The sequence below is a fragment of the Bufo bufo genome, chromosome 1, assembly GCF_905171765.1.
Source record: "Bufo bufo chromosome 1, aBufBuf1.1, whole genome shotgun sequence".
Classification (NCBI taxonomy): Eukaryota; Metazoa; Chordata; class Amphibia; order Anura; family Bufonidae; genus Bufo; species Bufo bufo.
The window spans coordinates 34,550,973-34,570,080 of NC_053389.1; the positions used below are offsets into that span (position 1 = coordinate 34,550,973).

At 41.6% G+C, this 19,108-nt stretch overlaps 1 protein-coding gene across 2 annotated transcripts; it reads right to left on the minus strand.

Annotated features, from left to right (window-relative positions):
* Window positions 1-9,484: 9,484 nt before the first annotated feature.
* Window positions 9,485-17,031, minus strand: LOC120993158 (alpha-tectorin-like). Of its 2 annotated transcripts, none has more exons than XM_040421728.1 (3): window positions 16,856-17,031; window positions 10,976-11,026; window positions 9,485-9,869 (listed from the first exon to the last, which is right to left on the minus strand). In XM_040421728.1, coding segments are annotated over exons 1-3 (423 nt in total). In that variant the 5' UTR covers window positions 16,857-17,031; the 3' UTR covers window positions 9,485-9,498. The 2 variants fall into 2 exon arrangements, with proteins under 2 accessions (XP_040277662.1, XP_040277669.1); XM_040421735.1 differs by having other exon boundaries at window positions 16,843-17,030.
* Between the last annotated feature and the right edge of the window lie 2,077 nt (window positions 17,032-19,108).

Consider the following 19,108-nt stretch of genomic DNA (forward strand, 5'->3'; position numbering starts at 1 on the left):
TTCATTTGGCGTAAAAAAGGAGAAGCCTTTAACCCAAAGAACACCATCCCCACTGTCAAACATGGTGGTGGGAACCTAATGCTTTGGGGGTGTTTTTCAGCCAATGGACCAGGGAACCTAATCACAGTAAATGGCACCATGAAAAAAGAGCAATACATGGGGATTCTCAACGACAACATCAGGCAGTCTGCAGAGAAACTTGGCCTTGGGCACCCGTGGACATTTCAGCATGACAATGACCCAAAACACACAGCAAAAGTGGTGAAGAAATGGTTAGCAGACAACAACATTAACGTTTTGGAGTGGCCCAGTAAGAGCCCAGACTTGAATCCAATTGAGAATCTGTGGAGGAAGCTAAAGATCAGGGTGATGGCAAGATTTGATGAAAGATTTGGAGCTCATTGCTAAAGATGAATGGGCAAAAATACCTGTGGAGACATGCAAAAAGCTGGTCTGCAATTATAGGAAGCGTTTGATTGCTGTAATAGCCAATAAAGGCTTTTCTATTGATTATTGAGAAGGGTATGAATAATTTTGGACTGGACACTTTTTGCTCAAATGTAAATAAAAACTGAGAAATGTTTTTTTTCCCACAATAATGCCTCTTGTACATCGTCTTATTATCTTTTGGGAGACACCTCTGTCATTTCCCGTCAAAAAATTACTTGCTGGTTGAATAAAAGTAACTTTAAGTCAAAATTTGCCAGGGGTATGAATAATTATGGGCAGCACTGTATATCGCAAAGTGCTAACTCAGCAATTTAACCTGAATACTACAGTCCAATATAGTATATCTTCCATGTACTTTATCATGTAGCTTAGCCTACATTCAGTGTGCTGCTTGTGCCATTCATAGTGCACCCTTCGCTTATGAATGGCAGGAAAAGTCTAAGGCATATTGGTATGCTTTAGACTTTTTCCAGGGCTTGGGTGCCCACAGAGAGGGCTCTGAGTTGCGCCTCTGGCACCCATCTCATAGGATAGCCATCACTGCCTTAGAGTATTGTGAATAGTATCAGGAGTAAGTCAGGAGAACAAAGCATGCTGTGTATGAACATTTTAAGTATTTGGACAGTGATGTCTTCTTCTTGCAGGAGACCCATCTAAATACTTCAGAACTTTTACAAGGAGTCAAAGAGATTGGCAGTCTGGCTCTTCATTCTGGTCACTGGCTGTGGAACCATCTGTCGGGGTCTCCATGCTGTTCAACACCAGTGATGTGACTGCACATAGAGGTTTTGATTAGAAGGTGTCTAGTTCTGGAAGATTCTATCCATGGAAGAAGGCAACGGCTCATTAATATAAATGGTCGGCAGACAGTGAGTGAGAGGATTGACCTTTGTAATGAGGTTAAGCCATACCTGTCTACTTCTCCTCCTGTGATCATGGCGAGGGATTTTAATGCCATTATAGCAGTACTTTCTATATCTAGATTTTTTATTTTTTTTAACTACATATCATCAGTACAGTTGAGCGAACACCTGGATGTTCGGGTTCGAGAAGTTCGGCCGAACTTCCCGGAAATGTTCGGGTTTGGGATCCGAACCCGACCCGAACTTCGTCCCGAACCCGAACCCCATTGAAGTCAATGGGGACCCGAACTTTTCGGCACTAAAAAGGCTGTAAAACAGCCCAGGAAAGGGCTAGAGGGCTGCAAAAGGCAGCAAAATGTAGTTAAATCCCCTGCAAACAAATGTGGATAGGGAAATGAATTAAAATAAAAATAAAATAAATAAAAATTAACCAATATCAATTGGAGAGAGGTCCCATAGCAGAGAATCTGGCTTCATGTCAGCAGAGAATCAGTCTTCATGTCATAGCAGAGAATCATGCTTCACGTCACCCACCACTGGAACAGTCCATTGTCATATATTTAGGCCCCGGCACCCAGACAGAGGAGAGAGGTCCCATAGCAGAGAATCAGGCTTCATGTCAGCAGAGAATCAATCTTCATGTCATAGCAGAGAATCAGGCTTCACGTCAGCCAAAACTGGAACAGTCCATTGTCATATCTTTAGGCCCCGGCACCCAGACAGAGGAGAGATGTCCCATAACAGAGAATCAGGCTTCATGTCAGCAGAGAATCAGTCTTCATGTCATAACAGAGAATCAGGCTTCACGTCAGCCAAAACTGGAACAGTCCATTGTCATATATTTAGGCCCCGGCACCCAGACAGAGGAGAGAGGTCCCATAGCAGAGATTCAGGCTTCATGTCATAGCAGAGAACCATGCTTCACGTCACCCAAAACTGGAACAGTCCATTGTCAGATATTTAGGCCCCGGCACCCAGACAGAGGAGAGAGGTCCCATAGCAGAGAATCATGCTTTACGTCACCCAACACTGGAACAGGCCACTGTCAGATATTTTTAGGCCCCGGCACCCAGACAGAGGAGAGGTTCATTCAACTTTGGGTTGCCCCGAAATATAATGGTAAAATGAAAATAAAAATAGGATTGAATGAGGAAGTGCCCAGAAGTACAATAATATATGGTTAAGGGGAGGTAGTTAATGTCTAATCTGCACAAGGGATAGACAGGTCCTGTGGGATCCATGCCTGGTTCATTTTTATGAACATCAGCTTGTCCACATTGGCTGTAGACAGGCGGCTGCGTTTGTCTGTAATGACGCCCCCTGCCGTGCTGAATACACGTTCAGACAAAACTCTGGCCGCCGGGCAGGCCAGCACCTCCAAGGCATTAAAGGCTAGCTTTGGCCACGTGGACAATTTGGAGACCCAGAAGTTGAATGGGGCCGAACCATCAGTCAGTACGTGGAGGGGTGTGCACAGGTACTGTTCCAGCATGTTAGTGAAATGTTGCCTCCTGCTAACACGTTCCGTATCAGGTGGTGGTGCAGTTAGCTGTGGCGTGTTGACAAAACTTTTCCACATCTCTGCCATGCTAACCCTGCCCTCAGAGGAGCTGGCCGTGACACAGCTGCGTTGGCGACCTCTTGCTCCTCCTCTGCCTTCGCCTTGGGCTTCCACTTGTTCCCCTGTGACATTTGGGAATGCTCTCAGTAGCGCGTCTACCAACGTGCGCTTGCACTCGTGCATCTTCTTATCACGCTCCAGTGCAGGAAATAAGGTGGGCACATTGTCTTTGTACCGGGGATCCAGCAGGGTGGCAACCCAGTAGTCCGCACATGTTAAAATGTGGGCAACTCTGCTTTCGTTGCGCAGGCACTGCAGCATGTAGTCGCTCATGTGTGCCAGGCTGCCCAGAGGTAAGGACAAGCTGTCCTCTGTGGGAGGCGTATCGTCATCGTCCTGCGTTTCCCCCCAGCCACGCACCAGTGATGGGCCCGAGCTGCGTTGGGTGCCACCCCGCTGTGAACATGCTTCATCCTCATCCTCCTCCACCTCCTCCTCATCCTCATCCTCTTCGTCCTCCAGTAGTGGGCCCTGTCTGGCCACATTTGTACCTGGCCTCTGCTGTTGCAAAAAACCTCCCTCTGAGTCACTTTGAAGAGACTGGCCTGAAAGTGCTAAAAATGACCCCTCTTCCTCCTCCTCCTCCTCCTGGGCCACCTCCTCTTCCATCATCGCCCTAAGTGTTTTCTCAAGGAGACATAGAAAGGGTATTGTAACGCTGATAACGGCGTCATCGCCACTGGCCATGTTGGTGGAGTACTCAAAACAGCGCAACAGGGCACACAGGTCTCACATGGAGGCCCAGTCATTGGTGGTGAAGTGGTGCTGTTCCGCAGTGCGACTGACCCGTGCGTGCTGTAGCTGAAACTCCACTATGGCCTGCTGCTGCTTGCACAGTCTGTCCAGCACAGTATGAGGCGGTGAGCGGGAAGGCCGAAGTTACGCTGTAGCGCAGACAGGCGAGCAGCGGCAGGATGAGAACGCCGGAAGCCCGCACAGACGGCCCGCACTTTATGCAGCAGCTCTGACATGTCGGGGTAGTTGTGAATGAACTTCTGCACCACCAAATTCAGCACATGCGCCAGGCAAGGGATGTGCGTCAAACCGGCTAGTCCCAGAGCTGCAACGAGATTTCGCCCATTATCGCACCCCACCAGGCCAGGCTTGAGGCTCACCGGCAGCAACTACTCGTCGGTCTGTTGTTCTATACCCCGCCACAACTCCTGTGCGGTGTGTGGCCTGTCCCCCAAACATATGAGTTTCAGACTGGCCTGCTGACGTTTACCCCGGGCTGTGCTGAAGTTGGTGGTGAAGGTGTGTGGCTGACTGGATGAGCAGGTGGGAGAAGAGGAGGAGGAAGCTGAGTAGGAGGAGGAGGCAACAGGAGGCAAAGAATGTTGCCCTGCGATCCTTGGCGGTGGAAGGACGTGCGCCAAACAGCTCTTCGCCTGGGGCCCAGCCGCCACTACATTTACCCAGTGTGCAGTTAGGGAAATATAGCGTCCCTGGCCGTGTTTACTGGTCCACGTATCTGTCGTTAGGTGGACCTTCCCACAGATGGCGTTGCGCAGTGCACACTTGATTTTATCGGATACTTGGTTGTGCAGTAGTGATGAGCGGGAGGTGCCATATTCGATTTCGCGATATTTCGCGAATATTCGCATGAATATTCGTGTTATATTCGTCGAAATCGAATATTCGCAATTATTCCAATTATCGCAAAATTATTTTTTCGCATATTGCGAAAATTTATCTTGATAGTATAAGGCAACGTTCCTATGCTAATGACTATGGCTAGGCTAATATGTGTATTTTACGAAATTTCGTAATATTGCTCTAACTTCGTCTCTTAGAATATTCCGAATATTCTAAAAGACGAAGTTAGAGCAATATTAAGAACATTTGCAAAAGTCGAAATTGCGATGCGAGTAATAGAACACGAAATAGTCGCATGAAGATTTAAACTTAGCACTGCTATATTCCATATTCTAGCCTAATATGGAATATAGCTGTGCTAAATTAGCACTGCTATATTCCATATTAGGCTAGAATATGGAATATAGCTGTGCTAAGTTGAAATCTTCATGCGACTATTTCGTGTTATATTACTCGCATCGCAATTTCGACTTTTGCAAATGTTCTTAATATTGCTCTAACTTCGTCTTTTAGAATATTCGTAATATTCTAAAAGACGAAGTTAGAGCAATATTACGAAATTTCGTAAAATACACATAGATTGTATTTAAGCTAATATACTGCTATAGTAATAATTTTTAATAGTGTACATATTTTACAAAACTTAGGTTCAGAAGAGGCAAAAAAAAATTACAGGAAAAAAAAGGGATTATAGCACTATATTAGCTAAATTACAATCTATATGTGTATTTTACGAAATTTCTTAATATTGCTCTAACTTCGTCTTTTAGAATATTCGTAATATTCTAAGAGACGAAGTTAGAGCAATATTACGAAATTTCTAAAAGACGAAGTTAGAGCAATATTAAGAACATTTGAAAAAGTCGAAATTGCGATGCGACTAATATAACACGAAATATTCGCATGAAGATTTCAACTTAGCACTGCTATACTCCATATTCTAGCCTAATATGGAATATAGCAGTGCTAACTTAGCACAGCTATATTCCATATTAGGCTAGAATATGGAGTATAGCAGTGCTAAGTTGAAATCTTCATGCGAATATTTCGTGTTATATTACTCGCATCGCAATTGCGACTATTGCGAAATTTCGTAAAATACACATATAGATAAGATTGTAATTTAGCTAATATGGAATATAGCAGTAAGTTGAAAACGCCACTGACTGGAGCAGCCAGGAAGCCAGGAATCCAAAGGACAGGTAAGAACAATTTTAGGGAAGTGGGAAAGAAAAAAATATAATAAAAAAAAAAAAGAAAAAAAAAGAATATTCGATTTCGCGAATATATAGAACGATATTCTAAATATTCGCGAAATCTCGAAATTGCGATATTCGAGAAAAAAATTCGCAATTCGAATATTCGCGCTCAACACTATTGTGCAGGGAAGGCACGGCTCTCTTGGAGAAGTAGTGGCGGCTGGGAACAACATACTGTGGGACAGCAAGCGACATGAGCTGTTTGAAGCTGTCTGTGTCCACCAGCCTGAATGACAGCATTTCATAGGCCAGTAGTTTAGAAATGCTGGCATTCAGGGCCAGGGATCGAGGGTGGCTAGGTGGGAATTTACGCTTTCTCTCAAATGTTTGTGAGATGGAGAGCTGAACGCTGCCGTGTGACATGGTTGAGATGCTTGTTGACGGAGGTGGTGGTGGTGTTGGTGGTACATCCTCTGTTTGCTGGGTGGTAGGTGCCAACGTTTCTCCAGAGGCAGAGGAAGAGGCCGAGGCGGCAGCAGCAGAAGAGGTAGCAGGGGGAGCCTGAGTGAGTTCCTTGTTTTTAAGGTGTTTACTCGACTGCAGTTCATGCTTTGCATGCAGGTGCCTGGTCATGCAGGTTGTGCTAAGGTTCAGAACGTTAATGCCTCGCTTCAGGCTCTGATGGCACAGCGTGCAAATCATTCGGGTCTTGTCGTCAGCACATTGTTTGAAGAACTGCCACGCCAGGGAACTCCTTGAAGCTGCCTTTGGGGTGCTGGGTCCCAGATGGCGGTGGCCAATAGCAGACGGACTCTCTTGGCGGCGGGTGTTCTGCTTTTGCCCACTGCACCCTCTTTTGCTACGCTGTTGGCTCGGTCTCACCACTGCCTCTTCCTCCGAATTCTGAAAGTCAGTGGCACGACCTTCATTCCATGTGGGGTCTAGGACCTCATCGTCCCCTGCATCGTCTTCCACCCAGTCTTCCTCCCTGACCTCCTGTTCAGTCTGCACACTGCAGAAAGACGCAGCAGTTGGCACCTGTGTTTCGTCATCATCAGAGACGTGCTGAGGTGGTATTCCCATGTCCTCATCATTAGGAAACATAAGTGGTTGTGCGTTAGTGCATTCTATCTCTTCCACCCCTGGGGAAGGGCTAGGTGGATGCCCTTGGGAAACCCTGCCAGCAGAGTCTTCAAACAGCATAAGAGACTGCTGCATAACTTGAGGCTCAGACAGTTTCCCTGATATGCATGGGGGTGATGTGACAGACTGATGGGCTTAGTTTTCATGCGCCATCTGTGCGCTTTCTGCAGAAGACTGGGTGGGAGATAATGTGAACGTGCTGGATCCACTGTCGGCCACCCAATTGACTAATGCCTGTACCTGCTCAGGCCTTACCATCCTTAGAACGGCATTGGGCCCCACCAAATATTGCTGTAAATTCTGCTGGCTACTGGGACCTGAGGTAGTTGGTTCACTAGGACGTGTGGCTGTGGCAGAACGGCCACGTCCTCTCCCAGCACCAGAGGGCCCACTAACACCACCACGACCATGTCCGCGTCCCTTACTAGATGTTTTCCTCATTGTTACCGTTCACCACAATAAGAAAAAAATTATTTGGCCCAATGTATTGAATTCAAATTCAGGCCTTTTTTTACAGGCACCTAACACTATCTGGCTATCTATTTAGGTACCGTATTACACTAATACAGGCACAACTGTAACGACAGATTTAGCTGAATATAAATTTTAGGCCTATTATTTAGGCGCTGGGTGACAGGTATGCGTTTACGGACAGAATTATTTAAACTTGGAAATGCACGGTAGCGTGTGAAGTTATTGAGGATGACACTATTCGCACCTTCAATCTAATATACCCTTTTTTGGATAGATTTAACCTTGGCCTGATAGTAATTCCCTAAATTTGTGGTTTCTGCTCTAAGTTGGGAATTGTATTTCAACCCAGAACAAAAACTGTGCTTTGGCAGACACTAAATAGATTGACCAGCCACAGCAGTATCAACAGATTTAGCTGAATATAAATTGTAGGCCTAGTATTTAGGCGCTGGATGACCGGTATACGTTTACGGACAGAATTAGACTTGGAGATGCACGGTAGCGTGTGAAGTTATTGAGGATGACCCTATCCGCACCTTCAATCTAATATACCCTTTTATGGATAGATTTAAAGTTGGCCTGATACAGCAGAAACCACTGATTTAGGGAATTGCTAAGTTGGGAATTGTATTCAACCCAGAACAAAAACTGAGCTTTAGCGGACACTAAATAAATTGACCAGCCTCAGCAATAAACACAGATTTAGCTGAATATAAATTTTAGGCCTATTATTTAGGCGCTGGGTGACAGGTATACGTTTACGGACAGAAATAAACTTGGAAATGCACGGTAGCGTGTGAAGTTATTGAGGATGACACTATCCGCACCTTCAATCTAATATACCCTTTTATGGATCAATTTAAACTTGGACTGATACAGCAGAAAAAAATTATTTAGGGGATTGCTAAATTGGGAATTGTATTCAACCCAGAACAAAAACTGTGCTTTGGTGGACACAAAATGAATTGACCAGCCTCAGCAATAAACACAGATTTAGCTGAATATAAATTTTAGGCCTATTATTTAGGCGCTGGGTGACAGGTATACGTTTACGGACAGAATTATTTCAACTTGGAAATGCACGGTAGCGTGTGAAGTTATTGAGGATGACACTATCCGCACCTTAAATCTAATATACCCTTTTATGGATCAATTTAAACTTGGCCTGATACAGCAGAAAAAAAATATTTAGTGAATTGCTAAGTTGGGAATTGTATTCAACCCAGAACAAAAACTGTGCTTCGGCAGACAGCAGACAGTATTACAATTGGCTAGCCACAGCTGAAACACCAGATTTAGGGTACTGCTATTTTGGCCAATTGTATTTTACCCCTCAATAAAATAGCAAGCACAGCCAAGCCCCTGATGTAGGATATAGCAAAAAAATAACCACACTATTGATGGATAAATGGACTTGGTGGCAGCTTGTGCTGGCACACCACAAGACACAAAATGGCCGCCGATCACCCAAGAAAAAGTGACATAAAAACGCTCTGGGCAGCCTAAAAACAGTGAGCAATTAAATAGCAGCACTTCAATGATCCACAGCTGTAGATCGATCACTGAATTAAGTGTTTTTGCAGAGTTAATCACTGTCTAATCTCGCCCTAACAGCAGCTGCAACCTCTCCCTACATTGGTATCAGCAGAGTGACGTGCGGCGCTACGTGACTCCAGCTTAAATAGAGGCTGGGTCACATGCTGCACTGGCCAATCACAGCCATGCCAATAGTAGGCATGGCTGTGATGGCCTCTTGGGGCAAGTAGTATGACGCTTGTTGATTGGCTGCTTTGCAGCCTTTCAAAAAGCGCCAAGAAAGCTCCGAACACCGAACCCGAACCCGGACTTTTATGAAAATGTTCGGGTTCGGGTCCGTGTCACGGACACCCCAAAACAGTTCGGGTTCGCTCATCCCTAATTATCAGCAATGACAAGATACATGCACGTTTTTTTCAAAAAACTTTATTTATCCAAAATTGATTATCACAGATTGACCACCTCTTTTTACAAAGTATAATATTATGTACACACATTCATTTCTACAGTTCAGAAAGTTTCTGACGCAGAAAACCTTTTTCTTGCAATAAATATCAATGCCTCCTCCCCTCCCCCGCCTCTAAAATGCTGGGCCTATTTTACATCTTATTCCACCTTAAGAGGCATTTGTCTGGTTCTGACATTCGCTCATCTTGACACAGTCCTGGGGCTTCTCACCGGAGAATATATAACCCTCTACACACTCGCAGCGAGGTTCACACTCATCGTACTCCACCGCACCACTGTTTAGTGTTTTACAGGTGATGGTCTTCTTCACACAGGGGTTAAACACCATGTTTGCCGGGCACTGAACGTTGCACTCGGACACGTGGACACACTGGTTATTCTGGAGGTAATGGTCTTTCTTGCAGACACAACCGGGATTACATTGACCTTTGCAGGACAACTGTTGATAATTGCTTAAACTTTCACATGTTCCGCCCCAGCATGGTCGGCAGCCTGGTTCTTGATTGGCCGGGCAATTCACTGCAATAAAGAATCACAATACATTGCTATTTACATAATGCACTGATTCTGTACTATTTCTGGGCCCAAGTGCAGGCTGGACCTCTATTTCCTAGATTTCCTATACAAATCATCTTTTAGGGGGCGATGTGACTTAGAGCACATAAAGGTAATAGAGGAGAGTTAACGGGATAAACGGGTTTCCTGGATTCACAATCAGTATTAGTGAATTCTGAGCTCAAGGTGTGGGGATTTCTCATTGGAGACCTTTATCAATTTGCTCATACACATACAAAAAGTCTCTCTCTCTCTGTAGGACCTAGCCTATTTATTTTTTGGGCACAATGTAACTACATTTTCCTTGTGGTGTCAACGCGCAGGAATTGAACATTTGCTGTACCATTCCACCATAGATTACAGATGATCTCCAAGGGTTAACCAACAGTAGACCTTGCTATGATTGGAAGGATCTAACAAAATGGTTTTTAACAAGTGATGATCCCCTTTAAAGACCATTCTGTGTACAGACCCATTACTAGGAGTAACTTTCACTATGGCAGACTTAATTACTGACTAATAATTGTAGTGTTAACTTCACATAGTTGAAAAGTTGGGATCAGCTTCTTGTAAATAGACCTTTTACTTGAATGGAAGTTGTCCAAACTCGACAAACCCTTTAAGAAAAACCTGTCACCATGTTTTTACCAATTGAGTAAACATTATGGGGGTTGAGAGGTCATCTGTAGATGCATAGGGCTTCTTCTATCATACATTTTTGTATGGATGGATCTGAGTCTCACAATTTTGCTGTCTTGTACATAATGCTTTACGTAGTTCCCAGTTAAGAGGATCTGCCAGTCATAGTCACAAGATGCTTCTTGGCCAATCATAGGACAAATAAGGCAAGCACTTCTGCTGGAGACTCCTTTAAGCAATTTTGTATTGGCAGCAGGATAGATTTGGGGGCGTTGGCTTTCAAAACACTGCAATTTATTAAATGATAAAAGGAAAGCGGGTGTACACCCCTCCTTTCACTCCATATCACTATTTTGATATACCTTGTTTTCTTGCGCTACAAGTTATATGGTATAAAAAAATGACTATCCTAAAAATGATGCACTACTTACTGGGTCGTAGGATCATGGCGTCCATCTTTTCGACAAACATTGCAGAAAACACTGTAATAGAAACAGAAACTTAACTTTTTGAATCCAAAATAGCGTTATTCCTCCCATCAAATAGAGCCCCTGAAAGCAAGTGATCAGCTTTAAAGTCACCTCATAACTGCATTGTCTTTTTCTGGACCTTTGGGCAACATTGCACTACTGGGGTGGTCCTAGTGTTTGCTGACACCAGATAGGATAAAGTAGGTCATCAATATGTGAAAATTGGGGTCAACTCAAAGCAATCCCACAGATCAGCCATTGGAAGAAACGACAGCACTCCTGTGAGTACTGCAACCTCTTTCTAGGGGCGGATATCAATCCCCCACCGATCACATACTGATAACCTATTCTGAGAATAGGACATCAGTATCAAAACTCAGAAAACCCGTTTTAGGCTCCATTGTTGTGTTAGTATTTTCATCAAATGAAGGATCATCTGGTCTTATGTAAAAAGCAAAGACTTGGGAGGGCACTGAACTAAGGGAAGTCAAGGAAAGGCCGAAATGAGATTCAATCCACTGACTATGATCTAGACTGACTACTATGAACATGTCCAAAAAGAAAGCAATTGTAAATTTCATGGGACTGCTGGAAGTGGATGACTGGGATCTTCATATACATTAGTCACCTATTCCATCCTTGTTTCACCTTAGATAAGCAGTGTCAAGTGTGATGCTAGCTGCTTATCTCAATCCACCTATTTTGTATAATTCACTTGTTTGACAGTGTAAAATGGTCATATTGATAGGGAGCCAGCTCAATTATGTCTATGGCCAGAAAAGCCACATTAGATTCATAAAACTGCCAGTTAATTAGACAAAAACAGTGCCCCATAAAGGCGGTTGCTATATAACACACATGGGTTAAATCCTTGTTTTTTACTCACACGTATACAGAAATTTAAAGGGAACCTGTCACCTCCTAAAAACATCCCAAGCTGGCAGCAGTACCTGAGAGTAGCCAGCAGCGTGTTTGTAACGATCCTTTTCATCCTGCAGGTAGTTAAGCAGAAGCTGTAAAAACAATCTTTAATCCCCTGCACGGCGCGCTTTTCTAGTCAGGCTTGAAGTCACGGAGGCAGCGGCCTTCTTGCTTCAAGTCACGGTAACAATGCCCCCTTGCCTGCCCCTTCGCTATGACTGACAGCCAGCAGTTTGGCAAAGCCAGCCGAACTGTGTTGCATAAGCGCTGTCAATCACAGCGAAGGGGCAGGGAAGGGGGCGTGGTTACCGTGACTTGAAGCAAGCAGACGCTTCCTCCGTGACTTCAAGCCTGACTAGAAAGGTGCGTGGCGCAGGGGATTAAAGATAGTTTTTACAGCTTCTGCTTAACTACCTGCAGGAAGAAAAGGATCGTTACAAACATGCTGCTAGCTACTCTAAGGTACTGCTGCCAGCTTGGGATGTTTTTAGAAGGTGACAGGTTTCCTTTAAGAGTAGTTCAGTATCTTACACCCACTTACCTAACATAAGTGTGGAAACCATAACTCTGATGCAAATCATCTTGATATAGTTCTGAAAGCTAAGAAAAAAAACATTTTTGTTTTAGTGCCTTAGTTCACAAAATACCTTTGAAGTTGACTGTAGGATGGAGATCAATTTGCTAGAACCTGCCATGATTATGTCTAGATAATATGAAAGAAGCATGGGACACATGAGTTGAGGCCCGCACCACCTCAAAGACCAAAGACCTCCAACACTCCCTGATGGATGTTTATAAAGGTGAAAGTTGCTTGCCTATCTAATTAACTCCTAAACAACTCAATAGAGAGGACCACATCCATGTACCTCCAACAAGCAAGACCTCTGCCAATCTCAATCTCAGCCATGATCACCTCTTTTCAGTTAGGAACAGAGCTTAACAGCAATTGACTCTTCGATTTGTATATCCCAATAAACCTTCCCCATCCTACAACCTGTGCAGGGCATAGCGTAAAGAGGTTCACATTAAACCTTCTCAGTACATGTCTGGTAAAATGGTTTTCAACAAAAGCTCCCAGAGTCAACCTCTCATTGGCTAAATTACTGGATAACTTCATTGACATGTCTGTTTTGGTCTTCTAGATCATTCTAGATCAGGAACAAAAACAAACAGACTCCAATGACATTGACATCCCATATGGTGTAACGGTTCAGACTACAGAACTTGTGGTCATATGGGAACCATAGCAGTAATCTATCTCTCCTCCACAATCATCTGTAGATGTTTAGTCACCAGAAAATAGAATAAGAAACAAACATCTAGAGGTGGATAATTTCTGTAAGGAAATAAAGTTCAGGTAAAGTCTCCATGATATCATTATATTTACCTGAGAGACAGGATCTATGAGGTCTGGTGCTGGTGGATGTGATGGTGAAGCCTCAGATCACACTATTTATATTCTCACCTATGATATGAATAACAATCTCAAGCTCCTAATTAATTGACCAACATAATGAAAGTATAACCTACTTAATTATACCCGACATTGCAGTGACTTGCTCTCCATTGTTTTAAGCACCAAGATAATTACCTAAACAGCCAGAGGAATTTCATTCATTTATGTGTCAGTGGTTCAGTCCAAGGAGACAATACACCCATGTAAAAGCTCTCACTTGATCGAATGATCAATGTAACATGATGTCAACGCAGGCCACGTGCCATGAATCAAAGGGAAATATATGAGATAGAAAGATGATTACTGTATGAAGCAAAATGTATCTCATCAATCTCTTGAAACACCATTGGAGAAGGTATGCTTATCTCTACTGGTAAAAATTACTGAAGAAAAGAAGTGAGTCAATTTCTATTTAGCCATTTTGTATTGAAAATAGATGAACCAGTGTTTGTTGCATTCATATTACTATAATACCGCTCCTATGTACAAGAAATTAACAACTATAATACTGCTCCTATGTACAAGAATACAACTACTATAATACTGCTCCTATGTACAAGAATATAACTACTATAATACTGCTCCTATGTACAAGAATATAACTACTATAATACTACTCCTATGTACAAGAATGCAACTATAATACTGCTCCTATGTACAAGAATATAACTACTATAATACTGCCTCCTATGTACAAGAATATAACTACTATAATACTACTCCTATGTATAAGAATACAACTAATATAATACTACTCCTATGTACAAGAATATAACTACTATAATACTGCCTCCTATGTACAAGAATATAACTACTATAATACTGCCTCCTATGTACAAGAATACAACTACTATAATACTACTCCTATGTACAAGAATATAACTACTATAATACTGCTCCTATGTACAAGAATATAACTACTATAATACTGCCTCCTATGTACAAGAATATAACTACTATAATACTGCCTCCTATGTACAAGAATACAGCTACTATAATACTACTCCTATGTACAAGAATATAACTACTATAATACTACTCCTATGTACAAGAATATAACTACTATAATACTGCCTCCTATGTACAAGAATATAACTACTATAATACTGCCTCCTATGAACAAGAATACAACTACTATAATTCTGCTCCTATGTAGAAGAAAATATCTACTATAATAGCGCCCCCCATGTACAAGAATATAACTACTATAATACTGCCTCCTATGTACAATAATTTAACTACCACAATACTGCCTCCTATGTACAAGAATATAACTACTATAATACTGATCCTATGTACAAGAATATAACGACTATAATACTGCCTACTATGTACAAGAATATAACTACTATGATACTGTTTCAATTAACAAGAATATAACTACTATAATACTGCTCCTATGTACAAGAATATAAATACTATAATACTGCTCCTATGTACAAGAATATAACTACTATAATTCTGCTTCCTATGTACAAGAATATAACTATTATAATACTAACTCTTATGTGCAAGAATATAACTACTATAATACCCTTCCTCTGTACAAGAATATAACTACTATAATACTGCTCCTATGTAGAAGAATATAACTATTATAATACTGCTCCTATGTACAAGAATATAACTACTATAATACTGCCTCCTATATACAAGAATATAACTACTATAATACTGCTCCTATGTACAAGAATATAACTACTATAATAATGCCTCGTATGTACAATAATATAACTACTATAATACTGCCTCTTATGTACAAGAATATAACTACTATATTACAGCTCCTATGTACAAGAATATAACTACTATAATACTGCTTCTATGTACAAGAATATAACTACTATAATACTGCTCCTATGTACAAGAATATAACTACTATAATACTGCTCCTATGTACAAGAATATAACTACTATAATACTGCTCCTGTGTACAAGAATATAACTACTATAATACTGCTCCTGTGTACAAGAATATAACTACTATAATACTGCTCCTATGTACAAGAATATAACTACTATAATACTGCTCCTATGTACAAGAATATAACTACTATAATACTGCTCTTGTGTACAAGAATATAACTACTATAATACTGCCTTTTATGTACAAGAATATAACTACCACAATACTGCCTTCTATGTACAAGAATATAAATACTATAATACTGTCTCCTATGTACAAGAATATAACTACTATATAATACTAGGTACAAGAATATAACTACTATAATACTGCTCCTATGTACAAGAATATAACTACTATAATACTGCTCCTATGTACAAGAATATAACTACTATAATACTGCTCCTATGTACAATAATATAACTACTATAATACTGCCTCCTATGTACAAGAATATAACTACTATAATACTGCCTCCTATGTACAAGAATATAACTACTATAATACTGCCTCCTATGTACAAGAATATAACTACTATAATACTGCTCCTATGTACAAGAATATAACTACTATAATACTGCTCTTGTGTACAAGAATATAACTACTATAATACTGCCTTTTATGTACAAGAATATTACTACCACAATACTGCCTTCTATGTACAAGAATATAAATACTATAATACTGTCTCCTATGTACAAGAATATAACTACTATATAATACTAGGTACAAGAATATAACTACTATAATACTGCTCCTATGTACAAGAATATAACTACTATAATACTGCTCCTATGTACAAGAATATAACTACTATAATACTGCTCCTATGTACAATAATATAACTACTATAATACTGCCTCCTATGTACAAGAATATAACTACTATAATACTGCCTCCTATGTACAAGAATATAACTACTATAATACTGCCTCCTATGTACAAGAATATAACTACTATAATACTGCTCCTATGTACAAGAATATAACTACTATAATACTGCTCCTATGTACAAGAATATAACTACTATAATACTGCCTCCTATGTACAAGAATATAACTACTTATAATACTGCTCCTATGTACAAGAATATAACTACTATAATACTGCTCTTGTGTACAAGAATATAACTACTATAATACTGCCTTTTATGTACAAGAATATAACTACCACAATACTGCCTTCTATGTACAAGAATATAAATACTATAATACTGTCTCCTATGTACAAGAATATAACTACTATATAATACTAGGTACAAGAATATAACTACTATAATACTGCTCCTATGTACAAGAATATAACTACTATAATACTGCCTCCTATGTACAAGAATATAACTACTATAATACTGCCTCCTATGTACAAGAATATAACTACTATAATACTGCCTCCTATGTACAAGAATATAACTACTATAATACTGCTCCTATGTACAAGACTATAACTACTATAATACTGCTTCCTATGTAGAAGAATATAACTGTTGTTATACTTTCAGTCTAGTTCATCATCAGACCTTTCCAGTATTAATAATTCTCTTACCTCAAGTACTAACTGTTAACGTATGTTCGCAGGTAGATTGTTTTTGCTGACCTTAGATACAAATCTTTTTACTTGTTTCTTTTCTTTTTAGTGCTCTATTACCTCAATCATAAGCATTCATGATAAATGTCATGCTGCAGCCACAGCTAAAAGCAGATAAAGCAGTGGTAAAAAATTCAGTTGGAAATATGCATTGGCAAATTGATTCTGAACAAAATGGAGTTGTTACAAATTTCACAAAAAAATCGTATGGCAAACTATTCCGAAGCTTTTCTGATTTGTTTTGGGCGAATCACATAAAACATAGTGCAGAACCACTTAACTGTACATGTTGGCGGGCAAAACCACGAGGGAGAAAGAAGGATGGTTACATGACCCTGGGAGGAAGTGACGGGAAGGGTTCGTCTTCATGGGCTCAGAGGCAGAGGGGCAGCAGGCAGGTAGGTGCCTGTGCAGAACAAGCAGAAATCCATTGCTTTGTACTTGAAACCTTGCAGGAAGCTGTGCTGTTGCTAATATACTGAGCTATGGACAAAGTAAGAAGATTATAGGGAGAGAATAGGAGCTATATTTGGGAATTTGGGGTATATTAACCGCCTCCGGACTGCCTAATGCAGGATTGCGTTCCGGAGGCGGTCGATTAATTCCTCTTCGATGCGCAGGCGCGTCATCTCGCGAGATGCGAGATTTCCTGTAAACGCGCGCACACAGGAGCGCGCGTTCACAGGAACTGCAGGTAAACAAGCTGATCTACAGCCTGCCAGCGGCGATCATTCGCTGGCAGGCTGTAGATTTGATTTTTTTTAACCCCTGAAAGGTATATTAGACGCTGTTTTGATAACAGCGTCTAATATACCTGCTACCTTATCCTCTGGTGGTCCCTTTATCTTGGATTGACCACCAGAGGACACAGGCAGCTCTGTAAAGTAGCACCAAACACCACTACACTACACCCCCCCTGTCACTTATTAACCCCTTATTAACCCCTGATCACCCCATATTAGACTCCCTGATCACCCCCCTGTCATTGATCACCCCCTGTAAGGCTCCATTCAGACGTCCGTATGTGTTCTGCGGATCCGCGGATCCACAAAACACATACAGAAGTCTAAATGGAGCCTTACAGGGGGGTGATGAATGACAGGGGGGTGATCACCCCATATAGACTCCCTGATCACCCCCCTGTCATCACCCCCCTGTAATGCTCTATTCAGACGTCCGTATGTGTTTTGCGGATCCGCGGATCCACAGATCCGTGGATCCGCAAAACACATTCTGACGTCTGAATGGAGCCTTACAGGGGGGTGATCAATGACAGGGGGGTGATCACCCCATATAGACTCCCTGATCACCCCCCTGTCATTGATCACCCCCCTGTAAGGCTCCATTCAGACGTCCGTATGTGTTATATGGATCCGCAAAACACATACGGACGTCTGAATGGAGCCTTACAGGGGGGTGATCACCCCATATAGACTCCCTGATCACCCCCCTGTCATTGATCACCCCCCTGTAAGGCTCCATTCAGACGCCCGTATGTGATTTACGGATCCGCGGATCCGCAAAACACGGACACCACGGATCCGCAAAACACGGACACCGGCAATGTGCTTTCCGCATTTAGCGGAGCCGCACATTGCCAGAACTATATAGAAAATGCCTTTTCTTGTCCGCAATTTCGGACAAGAATAGGACATGTTCTATAGGCTCTACAAAAAACGCAATGTTCGCCCGATCAGGCCTGATCTTGTGCACACACTTGCGTGCAGTCCGCCCCACCGCAGTGACATAATTTTTTTTTTTCTGATCACTGCAAAAACACCGTAAAATCGCTGCGGCGCTATAAAAAGATCACTTTTGAGGGGCATGGCGAGTTCATAGAAGATATTTTTTTTTTTGGCACAAGTTAGCGGAATTTATTTATATATTTTTTTTTCTTAAAAAGTCTCATATTCCACTAACTTGTGACAAAAAATAAAATCTCACATGAACTGACCATACCCCTCACGGAATCCAAATGCGTAAAATTTTTTAGACATTTATATTCCAGACTTCTTCTCACGCTTTAGGGCCCCTAAAATGCCAGGGCAGTATAAATACACCACAAGTGACCCCATTTTGGAAAGAAGACACCCCAAGGTATTTTGTGAGGGGCAAGGCGAGTTCATGTAAAATTTTATTTTTTGTCACAAGTTAGTGGAATATGAGACTTTGTAAGAGAAAAAAATAAATAAAAATAAAACTAACTTGTGTGAAAAAAAAAATA

Excerpts from the sequence above, each read along its gene's own strand:
- LOC120993158 (XM_040421728.1), bottom strand. Across the intron at positions 9,870-10,975 it reads CGCCATGATCCTACGACCCA|TGAATTGCCCGGCCAATCAA; the intron begins GTAAGTAGTGCA and ends TCTTTATTGCAG.